The sequence below is a fragment of the Arachis hypogaea genome, chromosome 10 (assembly GCF_003086295.3).
Source record: "Arachis hypogaea cultivar Tifrunner chromosome 10, arahy.Tifrunner.gnm2.J5K5, whole genome shotgun sequence".
In the NCBI taxonomy this organism is placed as follows: domain Eukaryota; kingdom Viridiplantae; phylum Streptophyta; class Magnoliopsida; order Fabales; family Fabaceae; genus Arachis; species Arachis hypogaea.
The window spans coordinates 5,035,677-5,057,907 of record NC_092045.1 but is presented as its reverse complement, the minus strand read 5'-3'; the positions used below and the strand labels follow the sequence as shown (position 1 = coordinate 5,057,907).

The 22,231-nt window shown below is 33.0% G+C and overlaps 4 protein-coding genes across 4 annotated transcripts; 3 read left to right on the top strand and 1 right to left on the bottom strand.

The window, feature by feature from the left end:
* Positions 1–590: 590 nt before the first annotated feature.
* On the top strand, positions 591–6,016 carry LOC112717217 (cuscuta receptor 1-like). Its single transcript, XM_029289559.2, has 8 exons — positions 591–1,167; positions 1,259–1,414; positions 2,050–2,124; positions 2,214–2,384; positions 2,730–2,813; positions 2,938–3,102; positions 3,412–3,483; positions 3,561–6,016. Exons 1-8 carry the CDS (start codon positions 768–770, stop codon positions 5,780–5,782), a joined length of 3,345 nt encoding a protein of 1,114 aa, XP_029145392.1. The 5' UTR covers positions 591–767; the 3' UTR covers positions 5,783–6,016.
* Positions 6,017–6,835: 819 nt separating this feature from the next.
* LOC112714823 (pentatricopeptide repeat-containing protein At5g09450, mitochondrial) lies at positions 6,836–9,492 on the top strand. Its single transcript, XM_025766502.3, has 3 exons — positions 6,836–7,000; positions 7,182–7,482; positions 8,343–9,492. Exons 1-3 carry the CDS (start codon positions 6,966–6,968, stop codon positions 9,234–9,236), a joined length of 1,230 nt encoding a protein of 409 aa, XP_025622287.1. The 5' UTR covers positions 6,836–6,965; the 3' UTR covers positions 9,237–9,492.
* A 2,410-nt stretch (positions 9,493–11,902) lies between these two features.
* On the top strand, positions 11,903–15,112 carry LOC112714820 (root phototropism protein 3). The gene is made up of 5 exons (XM_025766499.3): positions 11,903–12,235; positions 12,373–12,489; positions 12,702–12,771; positions 12,891–14,183; positions 14,350–15,112. Exons 2-5 carry the CDS (start codon positions 12,374–12,376, stop codon positions 14,905–14,907), a joined length of 2,037 nt encoding a protein of 678 aa, XP_025622284.1. The 5' UTR covers positions 11,903–12,235; position 12,373; the 3' UTR covers positions 14,908–15,112.
* A 1,006-nt stretch (positions 15,113–16,118) lies between these two features.
* On the bottom strand, positions 16,119–19,617 carry LOC112714822 (transcription factor bHLH143). The gene is made up of 4 exons (XM_025766501.3): positions 19,487–19,617; positions 18,416–19,003; positions 18,112–18,271; positions 16,119–18,026 (listed from the first exon to the last, which is right to left on the bottom strand). The coding sequence occupies exon 4, from the start codon at positions 18,007–18,009 to the stop codon at positions 16,948–16,950; it is 1,062 nt and encodes a 353-aa protein (XP_025622286.1). The 5' UTR covers positions 18,010–18,026; positions 18,112–18,271; positions 18,416–19,003; positions 19,487–19,617; the 3' UTR covers positions 16,119–16,947.
* Between the last annotated feature and the right edge of the window lie 2,614 nt (positions 19,618–22,231).

Sequence of the window (22,231 nt, the reverse complement as noted above, 5' to 3'; positions counted from 1 at the left end):
AAATGCTCATTAATGCTGCCATAATGTCAAAATGTAAATTAATAACAAACCTGATTTGAAAACATTACTTTATTATTAAATTGCATATGTTGTATAATTTATCTACTTTTTCATAAGTTTTCAATAATCTATCATATTATGAAGAAGAATTATATTCGTACTAATTGGTATTTTAACTGGTTATGGCACTTTAATGTTGTCGGATTTCACCCATTTTTGGTTCTTTAAATTTGGGCTTTAGATTCTACAAATTAGACGATAACAGTTCAACTAACTAGCATTAGAGTTCAGGTCCAAAAAAAAAACAACTAGCATTGGAGCTCAGTGAGCAACTATATTTAATTATTTATTTATCATTTCTCTTAGGTGTGTTGTGTGTATATATATATAAGTATATAACCGCGTGGGTCCCTCTTCATACCGATCATGAAGCATTCAGTCATTCACATTCAACAACTCTTTATTATAAATTTTTGGCAGTTGTAATGAGGCAATCAACAAACAAAGGCGCTATCCTAAATTATTGGCACGTTTATGTCGACGAGATTAAGAAATTAAAGTATAAAATAACCGGATGCGGGTTCTGTAAATAATATTATATATGACCGAAATAAATAGTTTATTTCATGGTGTATTATTAACTATTAAGTAAGAATTTCTCATGAATGCTGCAAGCAAGCATGACTTTGACTACTCTAAATATATAGTTGCTAATTAATGGAAAAACTATGTATCATATCTAAAAATCTTGCAACAAATTTGATACTATGTTGAACTCAAGGGTGGTGGTGTTGTATGCAGCAACAATAATAGTAATTATAGGCCATGGAAGCAAAGCTAAAGCATGTTTGGAAGTAGAGAGAAAAGCACTGCTAAAATACAAGGCTTTTCTGAAGAGTCCGGCTTCTCTGTCTTCATGGATCAACGACTCAAACAGTGATTGCTGTGGGTGGGAGCGTGTCACGTGCGATCCTGATTCCGGTCACGTGACCCATCTCTTCCTTCAGTTCTTGAACGGGGTTTATCCTCACCCGGATGACTTTGATCCGTACATCCACCAGTGCCTCAACTTCTTGACGCTGGATTTTTCCTTCTTCGTACCCTTCAAGAACTTAACCGCCATTGATTTCTCCTTTAACTGTTTCAATAACTCCATTTTCACTCAAGGTAAATTAGATAATCAACTTCGCTAACGTCTATCTCTCCGTTAAGTTTGTTAATTTCGCAAATATGATTTTTGTTTTTCTGTTTTGATAAGATCACGGAGGCATGTCAACGTTGAAGACGTTAGAAGCAATAGATCTTAGTTACTGTTCGTTTAACATCAGTGTCATAGATACGTTGACTTCTTTCACTTCTCTCAAGACTTTGCTGCTTCGTAATAACTTTTTAGATGGACCCTTTCCAGTTCGAGGTATTCAGCGCACTCTTGTATTATATTTGATTTGAGTTATATTTCATTCACGTTTTTAGTGGTTATTCTAATAATATATAAATTTAAGTAAAAATTCAGATGCAGTTGACTCGATATAAAATTAATAGCTGAGAATCATATAAATTTAGTTAAATCAATCAAATTATCTAACAGCTTTTGGTTATTAATTTTAGTGACTGTACCTGAATTTAATTTCTACCATAAATTTATAATTGTTATTAATGATTAAAATTAAATAAAAATTTATATATAATTATTTTTATATAAAATTAATATATATTTAAAAATAATTAGATTAACAATTTAATTAAAAATAATTAAATAACAATTCAATCAAATATGATAAATTATTTAATAATTTCAACTATTCATCTCATATAAAAACAAACTGTCCACAACTTTCTATTATAAAACTATTGAAACACCTAAAATGCCATAACATTTGAAATGCTTCCTAGTTATTATATTATTATAGCTAATAATGATATAAGCTTATTATTAATTTATGTGGCTCTCAACATTTATCTAACAAATAAAAACCTATAGTAGTTATTGGCAATTGAGAAAAATGAATTGAATAGTTAAGAAATAACATTTGTAATTTTGTATATCAGAGTTGTTAGCTTTACGAAACTTGGAGCATTTGGATTTAAGCAGTAATCGACTTCAAAGCCCCTCAGAAATTGACGGTATGTGCTTGTACGCTTTACTGTTTAGTAAAAATCGAGCATAATTATTTTGATTACTAATTCATTTCAATAATGTATTGTTGTCGAAGATTTCAAGAGGATGTCAGAATTGAAGAAATTAGAAACATTAGATCTGAGTCAGAATTACTTAACCATAAACGTTACTAGCATATTCAGAAGCTTGAGTCCCCTCAAATTCCTCAAGAACCTGCTTCTTAGCCAATACAGCATGGGCACACTTGGACCTCTAGCTATTGATGGTATTTTATACATATATACGTATAGATGCATTATTATTATTATTATTATTATTATTATTATTATTATTATTATTATTATTATTATGAGGAATAAATGAACATTTGTATCCATGAAAAATGAAAACGCTGACATATACACCTACATTAAATCAAAACTAAACTTGTCAATATTTTCATCTTTTATGAATACAAATGATCATTTATTCTTATTATGAGTTTAATTTTGATCACTGACACTGTAATTATATCTATTTTTTTGATATCTATTTACACTGTTAATAGTTATTTTTGTTAATATGACGTAATTTGATGTACGTATAAAACTATTTTATTCTTTTTGTACAGAGTTGTCAGTTTTACAAAATCTGGAAACACTGGATTTGAGTGAAAATTCACTTACAATCACATCAAGCTCCTCGACAACTCCAGGTACGTGACTCCACTTGTGTCATGAAATCAGATGTTTCACTGAATTTAGCTATTGATTTCATTAATAAATTTATTATTTTATATATATGTATTGACTAATGACTATTGAGTCTAAAAATTTCAGAGTATTCCAAGACTTTGTCGAGGTTAATGTTAGAAACCCTTGATTTAAGTGGTACTCATGTTGTAAATGCCAACACAACATTTAAATTTTTGTCGCACCTACCAAATCTTAGATCTCTCATCCTGCATGAGACTGAGATCCTGTTTGGAGAACAAGATGATGAAGGTAAGTGCTAGCATATTATAATGCTTATACTATTAATTTGGAGATGTTAAGTGTCAGAATATATTATGATCAATTAGCATTCATTAAAATTATTTAGTATATCTGAATATTTATAAAATATTACGTCTTTGTTACTACGATTCTCTTAGCACCTATAAATACCCTTCTATACTATATCATTGGAACAAAAATTGAATACAGTCAATAATACACAAATCCTTTCTCCACTTTAGTCTCTTGTTTCTAACATAAAGCAAAGCTATTAAATTGATAGATCCATTTCTAAGTGTCTCACCTTTTTCTGTGAAGTTTTTGCTGACTTACCCAACTTGGAAGTACTTATCCTAAGGTCTGTTTCCGGAACCACAGTACCAATCCAAGGTGAACACACATTTTCATGATTATTTTTCTTGCTGGATTAATTAGTGATTGTGTTAACTTTACTTGGTTGGCTCTAGGTTTATGCAAAATGAAGAATCTTCAAGAGCTAGATGTGAGTGATAATCATCTTACTGGATCTCTGTCTTCATTCTCCTGCCTAAAAAACTTGACATCACTTAGAGCTCTTGATCTCTCAAGGAATTTTTTAAGTGGAAACATATCATTATCCTTTCTTGCTCAAAATAATGCACCTCTTGAGTACCTATCCCTGGCAGACAACAATTTTGAGGGAACATTCCCATTAAGCACATTGGCTAATTATTCAGAACTCAAAGTATTAAGACTTGGAAGACAGCAGAACAAGAATTTTCAAGTGGAAACTGAGAATCCTCCTTGGATTCCATCATTTCAATTGCAGTATCTAGACATGTCCAGTTGTCAACTGAACTCTGCCACAGGAGCAATTCCTACCTTCCTTTCCAACCAAAGTAGCTTGATATTCATTGATCTATCAAACAATAATCTTCTTGGTAGGTTTCCCAATTGGTTATTGATGAACAATCCAAAGTTGGAAGCTTTACTCCTCAACAATAACTTGTTCAATGGTTATTTTGAAGATCAAAAAATGAATATTCATCTCTACACATTGGATGTATCGAACAATATGATCCAAGGTAAACTACCAACATCCTTGGGATTCTCTTTTCCATACCTTGAATATCTTAATGCTTCTTTTAATGTCCTCGACGGCGATATTCCGGCTTCAGTTGGAGAGATGTCAACCTTGAGAACTTTGGATTTGGCATACAATAATTTATCTGGGGAGTTACCAAATGAAATGTTTAAGGGATGCATCTCATTGCTAATTTTGAGCTTATCACATAACAAGTTCCAAGGTCAAATACTTGCTGCACCTTTGAGCATGACATTCTTAAGTGTGCTGATGCTGGACAATAACAACTTCCATGGAAAACTACAAGACGGACTCCGGAATATGCAGCATTTGGGTCTGCTTGATCTCTCTAACAATGATTTATCAGGTGAGCTTCCAGGTTGGGTGGTTGGAAATTTGAATCTTGTATTCTTGAGTGTGTCAGGGAATAACTTTGAAGGTGCAATACCAAGAGAATTATGTGAACTTGAATTTATCACATTTGTAAGCCTATCTCATAACAGATTTTCTGGTTCATTGCCTTCTTGTTTGGGCAACTCATCATCATGGTTGAAGTTCATTCACTTAAGGAACAATAGTCTTGCCGGTACCATTCCCGAATCAATACTAAACAACTCTGAATTATATTCTCTTGATTTGGGAGACAACAACATTTCAGGAAGTGTTCCCAATAGTGTCAATGGGCTCACAAATTTGAAGTACCTTTCATTGGCTGGGAATAGATTGCAAGGTCAACTTCCCAAGCAGATTTGTGAGTTAAAACAACTCAATTTCTTGGATCTTTCTCGCAATAACTTCTCTGGGACTATACCCACATGCTTCAACAATATCTCCTTTGGTAACCAAGGGAATTATTATGATTTTTTAGCAAACTACTTCAGATCTTCTTACTTTGGATTTATATACAGTCAACTGTTCTACATCAACTTTCAGTACCATAACTTTGATGTTGAAATGCATGACAAAGTTGCCTCTTATTTTGCCCCAGAGGAAATGAGAATTACTACAAAAGGTTCAAGTCTATCATACAAAGGCAATATTCTCAATAATATGTCAGGTTTGGATTTGTCTTGTAATCAGTTAGAGGGAAAGATTTCACAAACCATAGGAGATTTGGTTGCACTTCATGCCCTTAACTTATCACACAACCATTTAGTTGGGTCAATTCCAGATAGCTTCCAAAAGTTAAAGATGATTGAAAGCTTGGACTTATCTTTTAATAGATTGAGTGGACAAATCCCTCTTCAACTGCAAGGCTTGAACTCTCTGGCTGTTTTCAATGTGTCCTACAACAATTTTTCTGGTATAGCACCTGATGAAGGACAATTTGCAACTTTTGGTGAGAACAGCTACATAGGAAATCCATATCTCTCTTGGAGTATCAGTAATAGAGGCACTGCAATGGCACCATTACCAGCACTTGCTACCTTCAATAATGGAGAGGACAATTCTGTCATTGATTTCACTTCATTTTGTTGGACTTTTGCAGCATCCTATGTGATGGTAGTCTTGGTGTTCATTGCAATTCTTTGGATCAATCCTTATTGGAGGAGAAAATGGTTTTATTTTATTGAGGATTGCCTCTATAAATGTTTTGGTGGAGTCCTTAAAGATATGTTCTATTAGGCATCTAGCAAGTGTTGAATAAGTTGTGTTCAAGAATATTTGACAGTGTTACAAATTGAAGGTTGTATTCATATCATGTGTAAATCATATACGACAACTCTCTTGCTTTAGATTTCCATGCAATCTTTGCTGATTAGATTTTTAATCGACTTCCTTCAATTACATGTATCTTTTTAGACTTTTAGTGATAATAATCAATCTTAATTTGAGTAGCTAGCGACAATTTTACTCTAATTAGTATATTTTCACGCTTTGCATGAGCTGTTCTTGAGGAATTTATGTACTTTATACATTACTTCTTTGTTGTGCTAATTGAGTAGTTAATCTTTTTGTTATATTGATGTCTAATCAAATTTAAAAAAGTACATAAAGAAATTGTGTCAATCTAATGTTTTACATAAGTTTTATTTTTTTGGTTACAAATCAAAAGATGTATTGTTACACTTAAAATCTTAACAAATATATTTTAGAGTTAATAATCAAAATCATTCCTTAAAAGAAGCAACTCAGATAAAGACGTTGAAAACGTCTTTTCATAAAGATATTTTTTAATAATTAAAATTTAACATATAATCGATTAAATCGTGTTATTTTTGTCAAAATTAGGTTAGACAAATTGGTTTGACCGAAAAATGATGAATCAAATCTTGAACTGGTCTAAATTAATATTATCTTTTATAAAAAATGATTGCAATACCCTATTATAGAAAATGACTAAAATACTTCTATTATATATATTAATTTTGAGAATCCTAAATTTTAGTCATTTATTTTTCTATTATATATATAAATTTTATAATAAGGGTATTGTAGTAATTTTTTATAAAAAATAACATTAATTTAGACCAGTTCAAGATTTGATTCACCATTTTTTCAGTTAAAACAATTTGTCTAGCCTAATTTTGACAAACTTGAATAACTTGTTCATCTTTCAGAACTATTTTGATTAACTTTATCTTTTAAAAATAAAAATAAAGATCAAAATATATTTCAGGAACGATTTTAATTACTAACTCGTATATTTTATATATTTACCAAGCATCTTTAAAAAATAGACTCTCAAGTCTCAAATTGTATTTTAAATATTTTAGAAATTGGACATATTTAAGGGTATAATGTAAAAGTGGAATAGCTGACTAGCTGAGAACAGAGAGAATCAAGGGGAAGGAAGCAAACGCCTCCAATGGCGTGTCGCTCGCTGTTCTTCGCTCTCAGACGGTAAGCCTAACTACTCTCTCACTCGATGTTCCAAAATCACACTTTGCAACTGCGATTTGATGTTAATGTCATGCTGACCCTCTTTTCCAATCAATGTATATCATCCCACTGATTGAAATTGTTTAGGGTATTGGTAGTTCTCAACTCACCCACGATTATTGCAATTGGTCATATCATGCAGAAACAGCAGCTATATCTATCAGCCGCAGCCTTGTTTCCTGAAGGGAGCATCAAACCTATCAAGATTTTCGTCCTCGGGTGCTGTGAACAGTGACGTGGCGATTGAAGAAGAGACTCATAGCTCTGTGGCTGAAGACGATGATGACCTAAGGAGCAGAATCATGAGGTTAAGGCTCCCAAAGCGAAGCGCCACAAATATTATTCAAAAATGGGTCCTTGAAGGGAATACAATTACAGCTTCTGAGCTTCGGGATATATCCAAAGACCTTAGAAGATCTCAGCGCTACAAACATGCTCTTGAGGTTTCTATTTGATCTTTTCCTTTCTCATGGTGATTGGAATTTTAATGATTTAGATGGTTAAATTGCTAGTATTATTAGATAGTTTTTATGGAGTTAGTTGTTCGTTTTTTGTATAAAAACCAAGGCTTAGAGCCTCAAATAATGGAGGACAAATAATCATTTTGTGAATTAAGGTCAGGGATCCTTTTGTCTAGAGAGCTAGGTTCTCTAGATTGGTCATTAAGTTCATATCTCTTAGCATCTCTTGAAATTTAGCAAAATAGAGTGATGAGAGTGATACTGAGCAAGTTGGAAATGCTTCAGCTATTCCCTGCTCAGTTAGCTTGGCTAATAAATTAGAGTGTTAGGTTGTTACTTGTTAGTTAGTTGTGATGATGACTCAGCATACAGCGGGCACTTAGTTAGTTAGCTATGTCTATAAATAGAAAACTGTTGTAATATAGTTAGATTCTCTCACTCTAATTGCTGCATTCAATAAGAAAAGGGAGCTTTCTCAGCACCTCAAAATTGTCTCTCATTTTCTCTTATTTTCTCACCAAGAAACTTGATCCTGCACACAGTTTCAGCTTAGAATAATACAGTTTGAGATTTGGAGTTTTATTAGGTCTGTAAGGTTTCAAGTATTATAGTTGTGCTATGCTTATAATGGCTGAAAATGAAGAATCATATAGTGGTTGGTAATACACTAAGTATGGACTTTGATAAATAGTCCCATTGGCATTTGAATTTTGACTGTAATGGAACAAAAAGTTTAAAATTTATAAGAGCACATTGAGCATGGAAGGCTCTAGTATGAATATTGTTCTCTTATTTTCTGTTGGATCTACGGCTCTGCAGTTTGTGACTATTGATGATTGCAGATATCAGAATGGATGGTTGCCCATGATGAATACCAATTATCAGACTCTGATTATGCAGTCCGCATAGATTTGATGACTAAAGTTTTCGGCATTGATGCTGCAGAGCGTTACTTCGAGGGTCTACCTCTTGCTGCAAAGACAACTGAAACTTACACAGCCCTCCTCCATTCTTATGCAGGAGCAAAACTGATTGAAAAGGCTGAAGAACTTTATCAAAGGATTAAGGATTCCAATCTCTCCTTTGATGCCCTCACTTACAACGAGTTGATGACACTTTACGTGTCAGTCGGACAGCTTGAAAAGGTTCCCTTAGTTGTTGAAGAACTGAAACAACAAAAGATTGCTCCAGATATCTTCACCTACAACCTCTGGATTAGTTCCTGTGCTGCTACTTTTAATGTTGATGAAGTTAGAAGGATTCTTGATGAAATGAGTCATGGTGCTGGTTCTGATGAAAGTTGGACAAGATATTTGAACCTGGCAAATATATATGTTAAAGTAGGTCATCTTGAGAATGCTGCTTCAAACACCCTTGTTGAGGCTGAAAAAAGAATCTCCCAAAGGCAGTGGATAACATATGACTTCTTAATCATTCTTTATACTGGGTTGGGAAATAAGGATAAAATAGATCAGATATGGAAATCCTTGAGAATGACTAACCAGAAAATGATTAGCAGGAATTATATTTGTGTTGTTTCTTCATATTTGATGCTTGGGCATACAAAAGAAGTGGGTGAAGTTATTGATCAATGGAAGCAATCAACTGCCTCAGATTTTGATATGCTTGCATGTGAAAGGATTATGGCTGCATTTACAGATATTGGGTTAGGTGAAATTGCCAACAATTTGAACATGGTTCTCATTGACAAGAATCTCAATCCCGGAAACAATTAATCAGCAGTTCTTTGGCAGTGAATCTATCATGTAGTGTACTTTACAGGGTTTTGAAAGGAAATTATGGATGACTCAATAAATAACCTGCAGGATGACAGTTTTGAACTGTTTTTGTGGATTTGTAACACTCCAGTGGTTCTATGTGAGAGCCTTGTATTTTCCTCATTTCTCATTAGATTAGTTGTAATGCTGCTGTGGTGGCTAAATTTATTCCTACAACTTTTTATATATGCTCTCTTTTCCTTCTTTTTGGCAACATGTCTTGACAATGGTTAGTTAATAACTTAATATGAAAATGCTAAGTTTTCTTCTCCCCCTTCAATAAAGAATAGAAGCTAATACTACATGCAAGTGTTTAAGTAAGCACCTTTTTTGGTTTCTTGCAGAAACAGGGAGGTTTTCCCATAAATGGCAACAACCATTTGACAAGTAACTAAGCAATGCTGTAGCCTCCAAGCATAGATCTATCTAACTTCTAAATCCTAATGAAAGAACAAACAACAAACATTGAATTGAAATAGACCTAAAAGCCAAACAATAATGGATGATGGGACTGACTGCTTCTGCTAGCAACTAACATGGTACAAATCTCACAGAACAATTCATTAACATCCACATTAAACAAGATGCTTGATAGTACCATATGAAAATGCATTATTGGTATGGTATGGTATGGTATGGTCCTTGAATGAATCAATGGAAAGAGAAGGTTGAAGTGAAGGGGGTTGAATACAGGTAGTATGCTTGGTCAAGAGCCAACAGCCAATGGCAGAAGCATGTGAAGCAAATAGTTGGGAGCTTACGCGGCACAACTCCCACCATGCACTTTGGAAACAATATCCCTTTCCCGTATTTTCACACACTATGCATCATGCATGACCATTAATTCATGTTACAAAATATTATTACCAATTTATACTGTTCACTAATCACTACTGAGCTAGCCACAACTGTGTCTGTTTATTTTTGTCAATTTTTTAAGAGTTTAATTTTGATACGTATAAACATTTTACAGAGTCATTTAATTACATTTGTTCTTTTGGAGTTATTTACGCTATCAATATAAAAAATAGTTATTTTTGTAGACGTATCGTTACATAATTAGATACACGTATAAAACTATTTTATACTGATAGTACATCAAAATTAAATTATTTTTTAAAGTAATTTATCTGATATAGAGATGTAAAAAAAATTGTATATACAATCTTGTCTAATTTCAGGAGTTAAATAAGTTATTTTTTTAAAATCAAGTAATTTAATAAAGATTTGCATGTTGCATATCACTCAACTGGGCATGCCAAAAGGTAATCTCATGCAAGAATTATTTTTTTTTTTCGAAAAAGAAAATTTGACAAAAAAAAAAATAGACATGAGAAATTTATGCTTCTCCATTCTTCTCTTTTGGCCTATTATTCAAATGACTTCTAATAATTGATAAGGTCAGACAGATAAGTAGGAAGACATGAATATGATATCTCCCGGATTTGAAGATTAAGAACCAAAATCATGATGTAGCAGAATCATAATCCTATCCTTGAGTTTTATATAATTAATTTAAATGATGTAGGAAATAAATTCAGATAGGTTTCATTGATTGGTAGTTCAGATTATTTGGATTTAATCTCATATGATGAAACCAAAACCACACATTTATTTTGAGGGGACACACACTAAGTCTAAGGGTAAAAGTACAACCTAATGAGACAAACTCAAACTACTCTGCCAGTGTTGAATAATCTCTTAAGATTATAGTACTTGACCCAAAAAGTTTACCCTTACCTTATTCAATTCAGACTTCAGAGTGTGTCTAATGGTTTCAATTATCAAAAGGACAAGATTTAGATGTTGTTTTCTTGTTGACATTTAACCATATTTTAGTTAGCCTAGTATGGCACTGATTGAGAATTTGTATGATTCTTTTGAAAAAAAAAAAAAAGAGATTGCATAATTCTTTGTAAAGTACAATTTTTTTTAGTAAGTTCTTCCATAAAAGTTTTTCCTTTTTATCAGATATGTACAAGAAGTACAAAATTCTGCTGATGATGCAGAATATACCTTTTTTTATTCCTTTCTGTTTTGCTTTAAGCTCCTCTGAACTTTGAAGTATATTATTATATTTTAATTTGTCTTTATTACTACACCAACACTCTTGTTGATGACTCCAAATACACTAAACTTATAAAAACAAAACTGTAACTTTTTTCCTTAAGCAAATTGTAAAAACATGTATAGTTTGGATTAACACAGGGACTATGAAACAGTCAAATGCAGATATGTTGGTAGCTGGTACCACTAGGACAAAACATATAACCACAAGTCATAGTCATTTTTGCCCTCAAAAATCCACTACCACTTGTTCATTTTTACCTCTCATCAATTTTCAAAACCTGTTCTTGTTCATAGGATAAAAGGAGACATGTTTACTCTCTTGTAATTTTGCTCTGCCAAGAGTTATTTCTCTTTTACCTTTGGCTATGATATGATTAATCCTAGTAGTAATCAATTGGCATTATTGTAATAATTGATTGAAGTTTTTCAGTTTTTACATACCAAAAATTCTGCATGGGAGTGCGTTTATTTTTTATATTTGTTTATTTTTCCCAATGTCAAAGGAATGTTTTGGAATGTAATAAATTCAGTAACATCTAAAGAATAAAGAAAATAAGCTGAAAAGGAAGAGACATGTATGATTGTGTGGTCACAACTCACAACCTCACAGCTGAGTTTACAAAAACAAAACTGAAGCTTTCTGTCTTAATACATTGACTCATAAGAAAGGGTTACCTAAAATCCAAAGGCTTGAATAAAAACACAAGCTGAGATTCATCATTAACATTTCAAAAACAACAACACTAACACCACCACTGTCTATTGACTATGCCCATTTCAGCACAGCCTGTAAACCAGTCCTCCAACTTTTTTCTTTCAAGAAGCCGACAATTTTTGTGATAACTCATTACTCCAACCATCCCATGTGGTTTCCTCCTTTCACTGAAGTCTCTTGTCTACTACTCTAGTCTCTCTACTCATTCACATAGCTTTTTTTATTTTTTATCTCTTGGCCTTGTGTGTGTAAAAGCTACTTTCCTGAGAAAAATTAAAGAGCTCTGCATTGTGAATCTGGCTTTTGCAGCATGTGGGAATCAGAAAGTGAATCAGCAGCAGTAGGACAACAATATGGGGGTGGAGTACTCACTTCAACCAAGCATGGTGTCAAGACAGAAGGATTTGTTCAAAGAGGCCACTCTTGGTATGTTTAATTAAACTTAATGTGTATGATTAATTAGTACCCTTTTTAAGGGTGTTAACAGTTACTAATCTCCTTTACTAATTCTAGTAACTTGGAAAGTCTTAAGACACATGGCAGAAGATAGGACTGAAAAGTTTGTTTTTTTATACTGTTAATTTGTCCATTTCATAATCTTTGAACAATCTTAAAAAGTTTAGTCCCTTCCATTGCAGGTATGTTGCAACTGATATTCCAAGTGACTTTCTAGTACAAATTGGAGAATCTAGCTTCCACTTGCATAAGGTATGCAATTTTTGTAACCTTATAGTATGTATAGTCATATATACAAGGAGATAAGGTACTAATCTTTGTACTGTTGAATTTTGTAAATTTTTTGTTCTCCTTTCTCTTTTGTGAAAAAGTACCCCTTGCTATCTAGAAGTGGAAAGCTGAATAGGATCATATATGAATCCAGAGACCCGGATATAAATAAGATAGTTATGGATGATATCCCTGGTGGGCCTGAGGCTTTTGAGCTTGCAGCCAAATTCTGCTATGGAATTGCTGTTGATTTAACAGCCGGCAACATCTCTGGCCTAAGATGTGCTGCTGAGTATCTTGAAATGACAGAAGACTTAGAGGAAGGGAATCTCATATTCAAGACAGAAGCATTCCTCAGCTATGTTGTTCTGTCTTCTTGGAGAGACTCCATAGTGGTGTTGAAAAGCTGCGAAAAGCTCTCGCCTTGGGCCGAGAACCTCCAAATTGTTCGCCGGTGCAGTGAGTCCATAGCTTGGAAAGCTTGTGCTAATCCTAAAGGAATAAGGTGGTCTTACACCGGAAGAACAGCTAAAATTTCCAGCCCAAGATGGAATAGCATGAGCATGAAAGATTCAAGCCCAAGTAGGAATCAGCAGGTTCCTCCTGATTGGTGGTTTGAGGATGTTTCGATCCTCAGGATCGATCACTTTGTTAGAGTGGTAACTGCAATCAAGGTTAAGGGTATGAGATTTGAATTGATTGGTGCTTCAATAATGCATTATGCAACTAAGTGGCTACCAGGATTGATCAGTGACACAGCACTCCAAAATGATGAAGCAAGTAGCTGCAGCATCAGTAACAGTAGTAGTAATGCTAGTGGCAATAGCTGGAAAGGTGGGCTCCACATGGTTGTGGCTGCACCTAGAGATGATGCTTCTTCAAGTCTTCAAGCTAAGGATCATAGACTCATCATTGAGAGCCTCATCAGCATCATTCCACCACAGAAGGATAGTGTTACATGCAGCTTCCTTCTTAGACTTTTGAGAATGGCTAACATGTTAAAAGTTGCTCCTGCACTTGTTACTGAATTGGAGAAAAGGGTGGGAATGCAGTTTGAGCAGGCTACACTTGCTGATCTTCTGATTCCATGTTATAATAAGAGTGAGACTATGTATGATGTGGACCTTGTTCAGAGGCTATTAGAGCATTTTCTTGTGCAAGAACAGACTGAAACTTCAAGTCCAGGTAGACAATCGTTTTCAGACAAACATATGGGAAGTAGTAACTTGAATGCCAAGGCAAGAGTTGCAAGGCTTGTTGATAGTTATCTTACAGAAGTGTCCAGAGATAGAAACCTGTCCTTGACAAAGTTTCAGGTGCTTGCCGAAGCTTTGCCGGAGTCAGCTAGGACCTGTGATGATGGACTTTACAGAGCAATTGATTCATATCTTAAGGTAATTAACTAACTACTGTTTCATTGGTTAGAGTCAAAATAAAAGATTGAATTGATTCAATTCAGAATTACCAAAGAATTAACAGTAAAAATGTGTTTAGTTAGTTCTTTCATAGTCTAACTGATTTCTACTTCTGAATTCTCTTATCTGCGAAACAAATAAACAGGCGCATCCAACGCTGTCTGAACATGAAAGGAAGCGACTCTGCCGTGTAATGGATTGTCAGAAACTCTCCATTGATGCATGCCTGCATGCTGCACAAAATGAAAGGCTTCCATTAAGGGTAGTGGTGCAAGTTCTATTCTCTGAACAGGTGAAGATCAGCAATGCATTAGCCAGCAGTTCTCTAAAAGGTGATGATGAATCTCTTGACCATCCAATGGTTGTGAACAGAAAAACACTCCTTGAAGGAACACCACAATCATTCCAAGAAGGTTGGTCAACTGCAAAGAAAGACATCAACACACTCAAGTTTGAGCTTGAGAGTGTGAAAGCCAAATACTTAGAGCTCCAAAATGACATGGAGACTTTACAGAAACAATTTGATAAGATGATGTTGAAGCAGAAGCATACATCAGCATGGAGCAGTGGATGGAAGAAGCTGACCAAATTTACAAAGACAACAAATGTTGAAAACCATGATGTTCCACCACATCAGCTTCCAACAGCTTCTGAAGAACATAACAGAAAGACTACTAGAAGGTGGAGGAATTCGATTTCCTAAAGTCCTAGTTTTACTTGGAACCATTTCTTCTGAGTCCCCACCTTTTTCCTTTTTGGTCATATTTCATTACTTTTCTTCATTTGAACAGTAAATGAGGCTTCTCTTCTTTCAGTTCCTATTGTATCTTATAGCAAGATTCTAGCTAAATTATAATTTGTTACCAAATTCAATAATATATTTCCAGTGTAAAAGCATATTTGAATCCTCTTGTTTTCTTTTGTTTTTTTTACCCTTGACTATAGAAGAAATTGAACCAATGAAAAAGGGGAATAATGATATCAAAATATTAAGGGAGACAGACCTAAGCTAAGGCAAAATTAATGTAATCACAAACTATAAAAGGAAGAAACATGATTAGATATTCCAACATAAATTATGCCACCCTGCATGAAAATAGTGATGGGCTTGTCATGTGATGCAAAAGCCTTCCAAGGTGGGCAATAAGTAAATATGTTGATGGCATGGGATCAAATCAAATCACCAAAATAGTGTATACCACAACACATGACAAGGGACAATATCAATAATCATGGCATTGCAGATGCTTCAGGTGAAACACCAAATATCATCATTCATCACCATCAGATTTTGAAGGTACCATCCGGGGGAAAAATTAGGGGGCAAAAGTTAATCTGCTAATGATTATCTTTATTATGGTAATAGTCATCTTCTCTAATTGATTTGATTATAGTGTTGTTTTTTATGTACAGTCCAGGTGGCATTTTAGTCAACTTCAGTGTCAAATCCTTGATAATGGCAAGATAATCAATTATCCAGGTGGCAAAGATATTCTAGTTCAAAAAACATTTAAACCAAACAACTCAATTTTGCAACTTAATTCAAAAAGATTGAATTGTTGTTAAAAAATTTTCTTTTGGGGCCAGGATTTAATCAATACACCATCAACTTCATTCGGATCAAGTTCTTTTAAAGTGAAAAAGTTAATAAAAGTAAAAAAAGAAACATCTAATTATTCTTAAAACAAGATAATAAAATTCATATATGATAAAAATTACAAATTCAATAATGATTATGATTCACTTTATCACTTTACAAACTCTTTGTAAAATTCTTTCCATTTTCATGAACTAGCATAGGATTAAAAAAATTCCGGGAAGAGAAAATAATCATACTGAATCACTGAATATTGAATGGCTCAATAGGTATAAACAATAAAACACAAGAAAAGACAACCAACATAGACAAATCAGTGAAGAACAGCTACAAAAACCAGAATATATAGATGATAGATTCACCCCCCAAACAAATTATTAACACAATCACTCAACCGACACATAAATAGTAGTAGGCTAGTAGCATCATGAAAAGGAAACCTCGAATGCTCAACTAACCTCTCAATTACAACGTAGAAAATAGAAAAAAGAAAGAAAACAAAATGTCTTTGATGTTGATTCCACCCTCTAGGATGTAAAACAAAGTAACCTTTACCACAAATGACACATCCAACAAAAAGGGTCCCAGCAAGCAACTCATGATGTAACAACCACTCTCCTCATTCAATTTGAAGCATAACCCAACATCCAAAACTTAAACTTTTCTTGACACTTTTTTAGAGAGTCCCATGCCAATGTGATATGATATGCGTACAAGTTTGAAAGAGAGGCCAAAAGCATCAAACCAGGAATCAAGAGGAAGGTGCAGAGTGGGACCCAAGTTACCTAACGCGCATGCATTCAATCACCATTCACCTACAGACTTCAACATTTTGAGGGTGGAAAATAAATATCCACTTTTGCAGCACAGTCATCCTCCACTACCATCTACACTCCAAGAAAGCCAAAAGATACAAATTCTGGTCAACAAATTGATATCCCAAGCCCCATTTTTTCCCCCTCCAATTGCTGCTTTTACTCCCTTATTGCACACAACTAAATATAAACCTTGAGAAAGCAGAATGGAAGAAAGTAAGAAAAGAACCAAGCATGCTAATTGCTAAGTTCAAACTTCTCATGAAACAGAGCTAAGAATTCGTCGACTATGACCTTTTTTGCTATTGATGTGTCCTTATATCAAAGTATGCTATGGCGGCGATGAGCCTTTGGTGATATTATCTTCTCCAGAAGTACCAGTCATCAAAGAATTCAAGTACTCAATTGTTTCATCAATGACTAACAGTGGATTCTTTCCCTTTGCACCAGGAACTAAGTTCTCAAGTACTCTCAATGATTCCCGGATTTTATCCCTTTTCAATTGAATATCATCCACCATTGAACTATTGTCTTTAGTTTGCTCAGCACCTCCAGAATACACACGGCCACTGGAATATTTTGATTCAGCGTCGCTGGCATACTCATAAGTATCATTTAGTCTTGCTAAACCTGCAGTACCTGCAGGCATCGGTGATCTATAGTACTCGCCATTAATTGACTTCCGCCTTTTGTTTGGCAAACCAGAGCTTGCAACCTCCTCCTTTGAATCCTCATACTGCTCTTGCATCACATAAGTCATTTTAGTAACCAATGGAGAGTGGCCTGTACTTGTTACCTCATCATCATCATCACCACTGAAATCAGAATCATCAGAATAAAGCAAGGCATTGATTTCTTCTGTGTCTTCATGCATTTCACTTTCTTCATTAACTATATGATCATTATCAGATTCTTCTGTTGAACTGTTCGGTAGATGCTTTTGACCCAAATTAGCTGCCTTTTCGTCCTTGTATACATATTGTGTAGCATTAACAACTGGACTCTGGACAAGAGGCAAGACAGAACCATAAAACAACCTTGTCTTATTACCAGATTGGTCGAAAATAAGTAACTTCTTCTGCAAAGATACAGAATTTGCATTTTGCAGTTGCATAGCCTCTTCAGTATGCATTTCTTTCAAAGTTGGCAATGACTGAAGATACTGATGGAACCCCTGCACTACTTCATTGGTGGGCTCAGCCTTCAGATATGGGGCAGCAGGAGCTGCAAATCCAGGAAATACACTCACAGCAGGCAAGATGAATGTACTAGGATTCAGATATGCTGAAGAACCATACAAGTTTGGCCCTGGCAATGTGCCGGAGCAATTCAAGCAAGGTGATGACCCAGCCATATGCTGTGAGCAAGGCCAAGGCATATGATCCTTAACCATCCAACGAAAAAAATAACCTAAAGAACAATAGTCGATCAATCAATGATAAAGATGACAAAACAGACCCTTTCCAATGAAAAAGTACAAAATAAAAATATTTACCAGTAGATGCTATGGTGCTTTGATATGGAAGCTTCAATAGCTTGATTTCTCTTGTGGACAAATAAAAAAAGAAAACTACAAACTTCAGGCTTCAGCTAAATGAGAAAAAAAGTTGATCTATCTACGTGACGGGCTTAAGCAAATGACGAAAGTACTCAGCCTGCAAAGAGTTAGAAGATAGCATTCATCACCCATGAGCTCATAAAACAATCCAATAATTAATAAAGATAACACAAAACAGATATAAGTTTTTTCGTCACAAATCAAGCTTCAAAATCATGTCTGTAAGTTATATGGTACCAACCTGACAATCGTGCAAGGGTTGAAAGCATGCTATCACTCTAACAACAATTGTCGATTCGCCTTCAATTCCATTCTCATGTTTTAATGCCCGAAATCTTGTTTGGCTTGCCGCTTGGCACACCATAACTACTTTTAATCCTTACCACGCTACTCAATCAACCTGATCCTAATGCACCCCAAAAAATATGCCACAATAGAGTATGGCAATGAAGACACTAAACTAACTACAAAGTAAAAATCAGCTAGAACTAGAGAACTATTGGAGACAAGAACAACACTACTGCAAAAAAAATACCAGGCTTGCACTTCACTACTGAGATTTCAGCTGATTCTATACTTATCTGAAGAAATTATCAAACAATGGTTGACTTCCATGGGTGCAACTAACTATAATGCAACAAAAGTAACAATATGGAGAACTTAAGGGAATGATGATCTACAGAATAACTTTACAATACAAGTTCAGGCATACAACTTTGCGAAACACATCAACAGAAAGACCAAACCACCGCATTCTGGTTTCTTCTTCTTAATACCCAGAACTGCTTAGAGTTTCATACAGATGTTAGGCCCTCAAGAACCAATGCCCCTGAAAAGAGATAAATCAGAATAAAAATCACAATTTCCTTTTCCATAGATAATTAAAAATAAAAAATAAAAAATAAAAAAGCTTGTTTTAGAAACCAGGCAGAGATTCAAAGAGAAAATAGAGGTAAAAACTACCATGCTGCTCTCTAGGTGAAACAGAAAAAAAAGGGCATGAATTTACCATTTTTCCCCATCTCAATAAGAACAAGTAAAAGACAAGTGAACCATTAAACAACTCTACAATCCTCAAAGTTCCCACCACCTAACTCTCCGTTAATTCAGTAGCAAAATGATCCCAAAAAACAAAATAAATAAATAGCCCCATAAGACTGAATTTCATGAAGATCATATCCCCATTTCACAAAGGTTTCAACTTTAATATTTTTCTATCATGGGCCAGCTACCTTTTTTTTCCCCCTTAACAGAAAACTTAGGAAGCAAAAAGAAGAAAGGGTCAGAGAGTATCAGAATTTGAGATACTTACAAATAGACTGAGATTGATAAGATTGGCTTCCAAATGTGAAGAGTTCAGAGAAAAAAGAAAGTTGTTAGAGCGGTGGCAGAGAAACAGGTAGAAGGAGAAAATGGAGAAAGAGGTGGATGTGCTTATTATTATGCATGCTCACACCTATATACACAACTTAATCTCACTTTTGCCCTTCATTTCCACATTATAATTCAAATTTAACCTTTTCCCACTATTTCTTATTTTACTATTCTTTTTTGTTGGAATATTTTACATTTTTACTTCTTTTATTACATACGAATACACTATTTCGAGGCTGATTAATTTAGATATGTCATGAGTGTGTGTTATGTATTGATATGGATGATGGAGGACAATAAAAAATTGGACTATTCGAATTCTGTGAAAAAAAAATTGGAAAATAAATTGGATGGTCCGAATTGTGAGGAAGAAAAAATTTGAAATTTAAGGTTAACTAATCGAACCATCCGATTAGTTTATTTATTTATTTATTTATAAAAGAAAAACGGATCCTCCAATTAAATTTTTCTTATTTTAAAAAAAAAAAAACGAATCCTCTAAATTCTTGTCTTCAACTCTCTCAGCTCCTCTGATACCATATACAGGTAAAGCTCCTATGTTTTTCATAACGCTGCAACACACCAACCTCTACTCCATAATAAAAATAAAAAGCGCTATTTCGCATTGTTAATTTTTTTTCCCCCTTAAAAGTCTCTAAAAGGCATATAATGATATAAGTAGAAAGAAAATAATATGAATGGTTATATTTTTAATATTTTTTCTAAATAAGAGTTTTTTTTAGGTTTGTTTAATTTTTACATAGATTTTTTTATTTTTTTATACTATTTTTTTTTTTAGGATTCATCAAAGATTGAACTCTAGATCTTTCAAATATAGAGTTCTAATACCATATTATAAAATTATTCATCCCAATTCCCAAAAACTTAACTGATACGAGGAGTCAACATAAATAGTTATATTTCTAATTATATAACTCTTCTTACACCAATAATTTTATATTAACTGTAAAAAATGTCCGTTGGTCTTTATAGTTTTGCAAAATTTTTAATTAGGTCCTTATACTTTTTTTTTCTTTTAATTGAGTCTTTGCACTAATTTTTTTTAATTGAGTCTCTACACTTTTTTTTCTTTTATTTGGGTTTCTGCACTAATTTTTTTTTAGTTGGGTCCCTATAAAATTAAGTCAATTACTGCTAAGAGGGACCTAATTGAAAAAAAAAATTAGTGCAGGAACCCAATTAAAAAAAAGTATAAAAACCTAATTAAAAATTTCGCAAAATTATAAGAACCAACGAAGTAATTAAACCGGTAAAAAACAATAATTTTATATTAGAACTTGTATTCCAAATCACTCATTAAAGACAATTACTATCTAGTATCTACTATATATTCCAACCAACTATATGCTTTTCTATTAACTTGGAATGATTATTATTAACTTGTTTGTTAAAGCTGAAATGAATAATTTTGAGAGAAAATAAAATTTTTGCTAAAATAGTCATAAATAAATGCGCCCTAAAATTATTTAATAAATGATAATATAAAAAATAATTTGTATTTAGATTTATTTATAACGAAGAAGGAGGGGAAAAAAAAGGAAGAATAAACTTGTGATCTTATTATCCAAACTTCGATAAAGTCTATAATTCCGTCTCAATAGATTATAGATGTGCAAGCACTAATTATTTGGGAAGTTTGCTTAAATAATGAATGATAGATGCTTGGTCGTGATTGATGATTATCAAGAGCATGAACCTTCCTATCATACGATTGAATAGTCGTAATAATAATAGTAATAATTAATTATGATGACAATAACAATTCTATCTATTATCTATTTTTTTATTATATAAAAATAAATATTAATTTATTATTAAAAATATTTGATAATAAAAAATAACTAAAAATAATTAACACCTATCTTATTTAATATATTAATTATTGTTAGAATTAATAAATAAGACAAATTTAGACTTCTTCTTAATATTACTGATTTATTATATAAAATAAACTTATACCATATTAGATTTTATAAGTGTATCACATCAATAATTTTTCATAGGTTAAATTTTACAACTTTATATTATAAATTAAGAGATAATATATTTTTATATAGTAATGATACAAAACTCTAATCCTCTTAATCAACTAAATTTAATATTTATTATTATTTAATTAAATTAAAAATAACGATTAAATATAATTAATATCTACATTAAAATGATGATAACAATAATTTTCTGTTACATATATTTAAAGTGTAAAGTATTTAGTCTACTTGAATATTTTCTATAACTCTGGCTCTTGCTACTATTATTAATTTATTATCCTATTTCATAATTTCTCAAATCAATTATCCAAATCATTTCCAAACACATTGGCTTTGACACAACAACATCGACTTAGTATGTATAGATTCTAATGTATCATAATTAGTAAAGTTTATTTATAATTTTATACTACATTTTTTATATTTTCATTCTCAATTATTTTTCTGTAATTTTTTTAATTATCTCCAAATACACTTAAAAATCTCAAAATTAAACTATGGAACGCCATCCATTGAAAAATATTAAAAAACATTCACACCAATAAATAAAGAGGAGTTTATCTTCTTAGAATTGATTATATTACATGATAAAATATATAAAAAAAATTCTATTATATAAAGATATTAGAAAATACACACAAATAATATTAAAGAAAGAGGTCAACTTCATA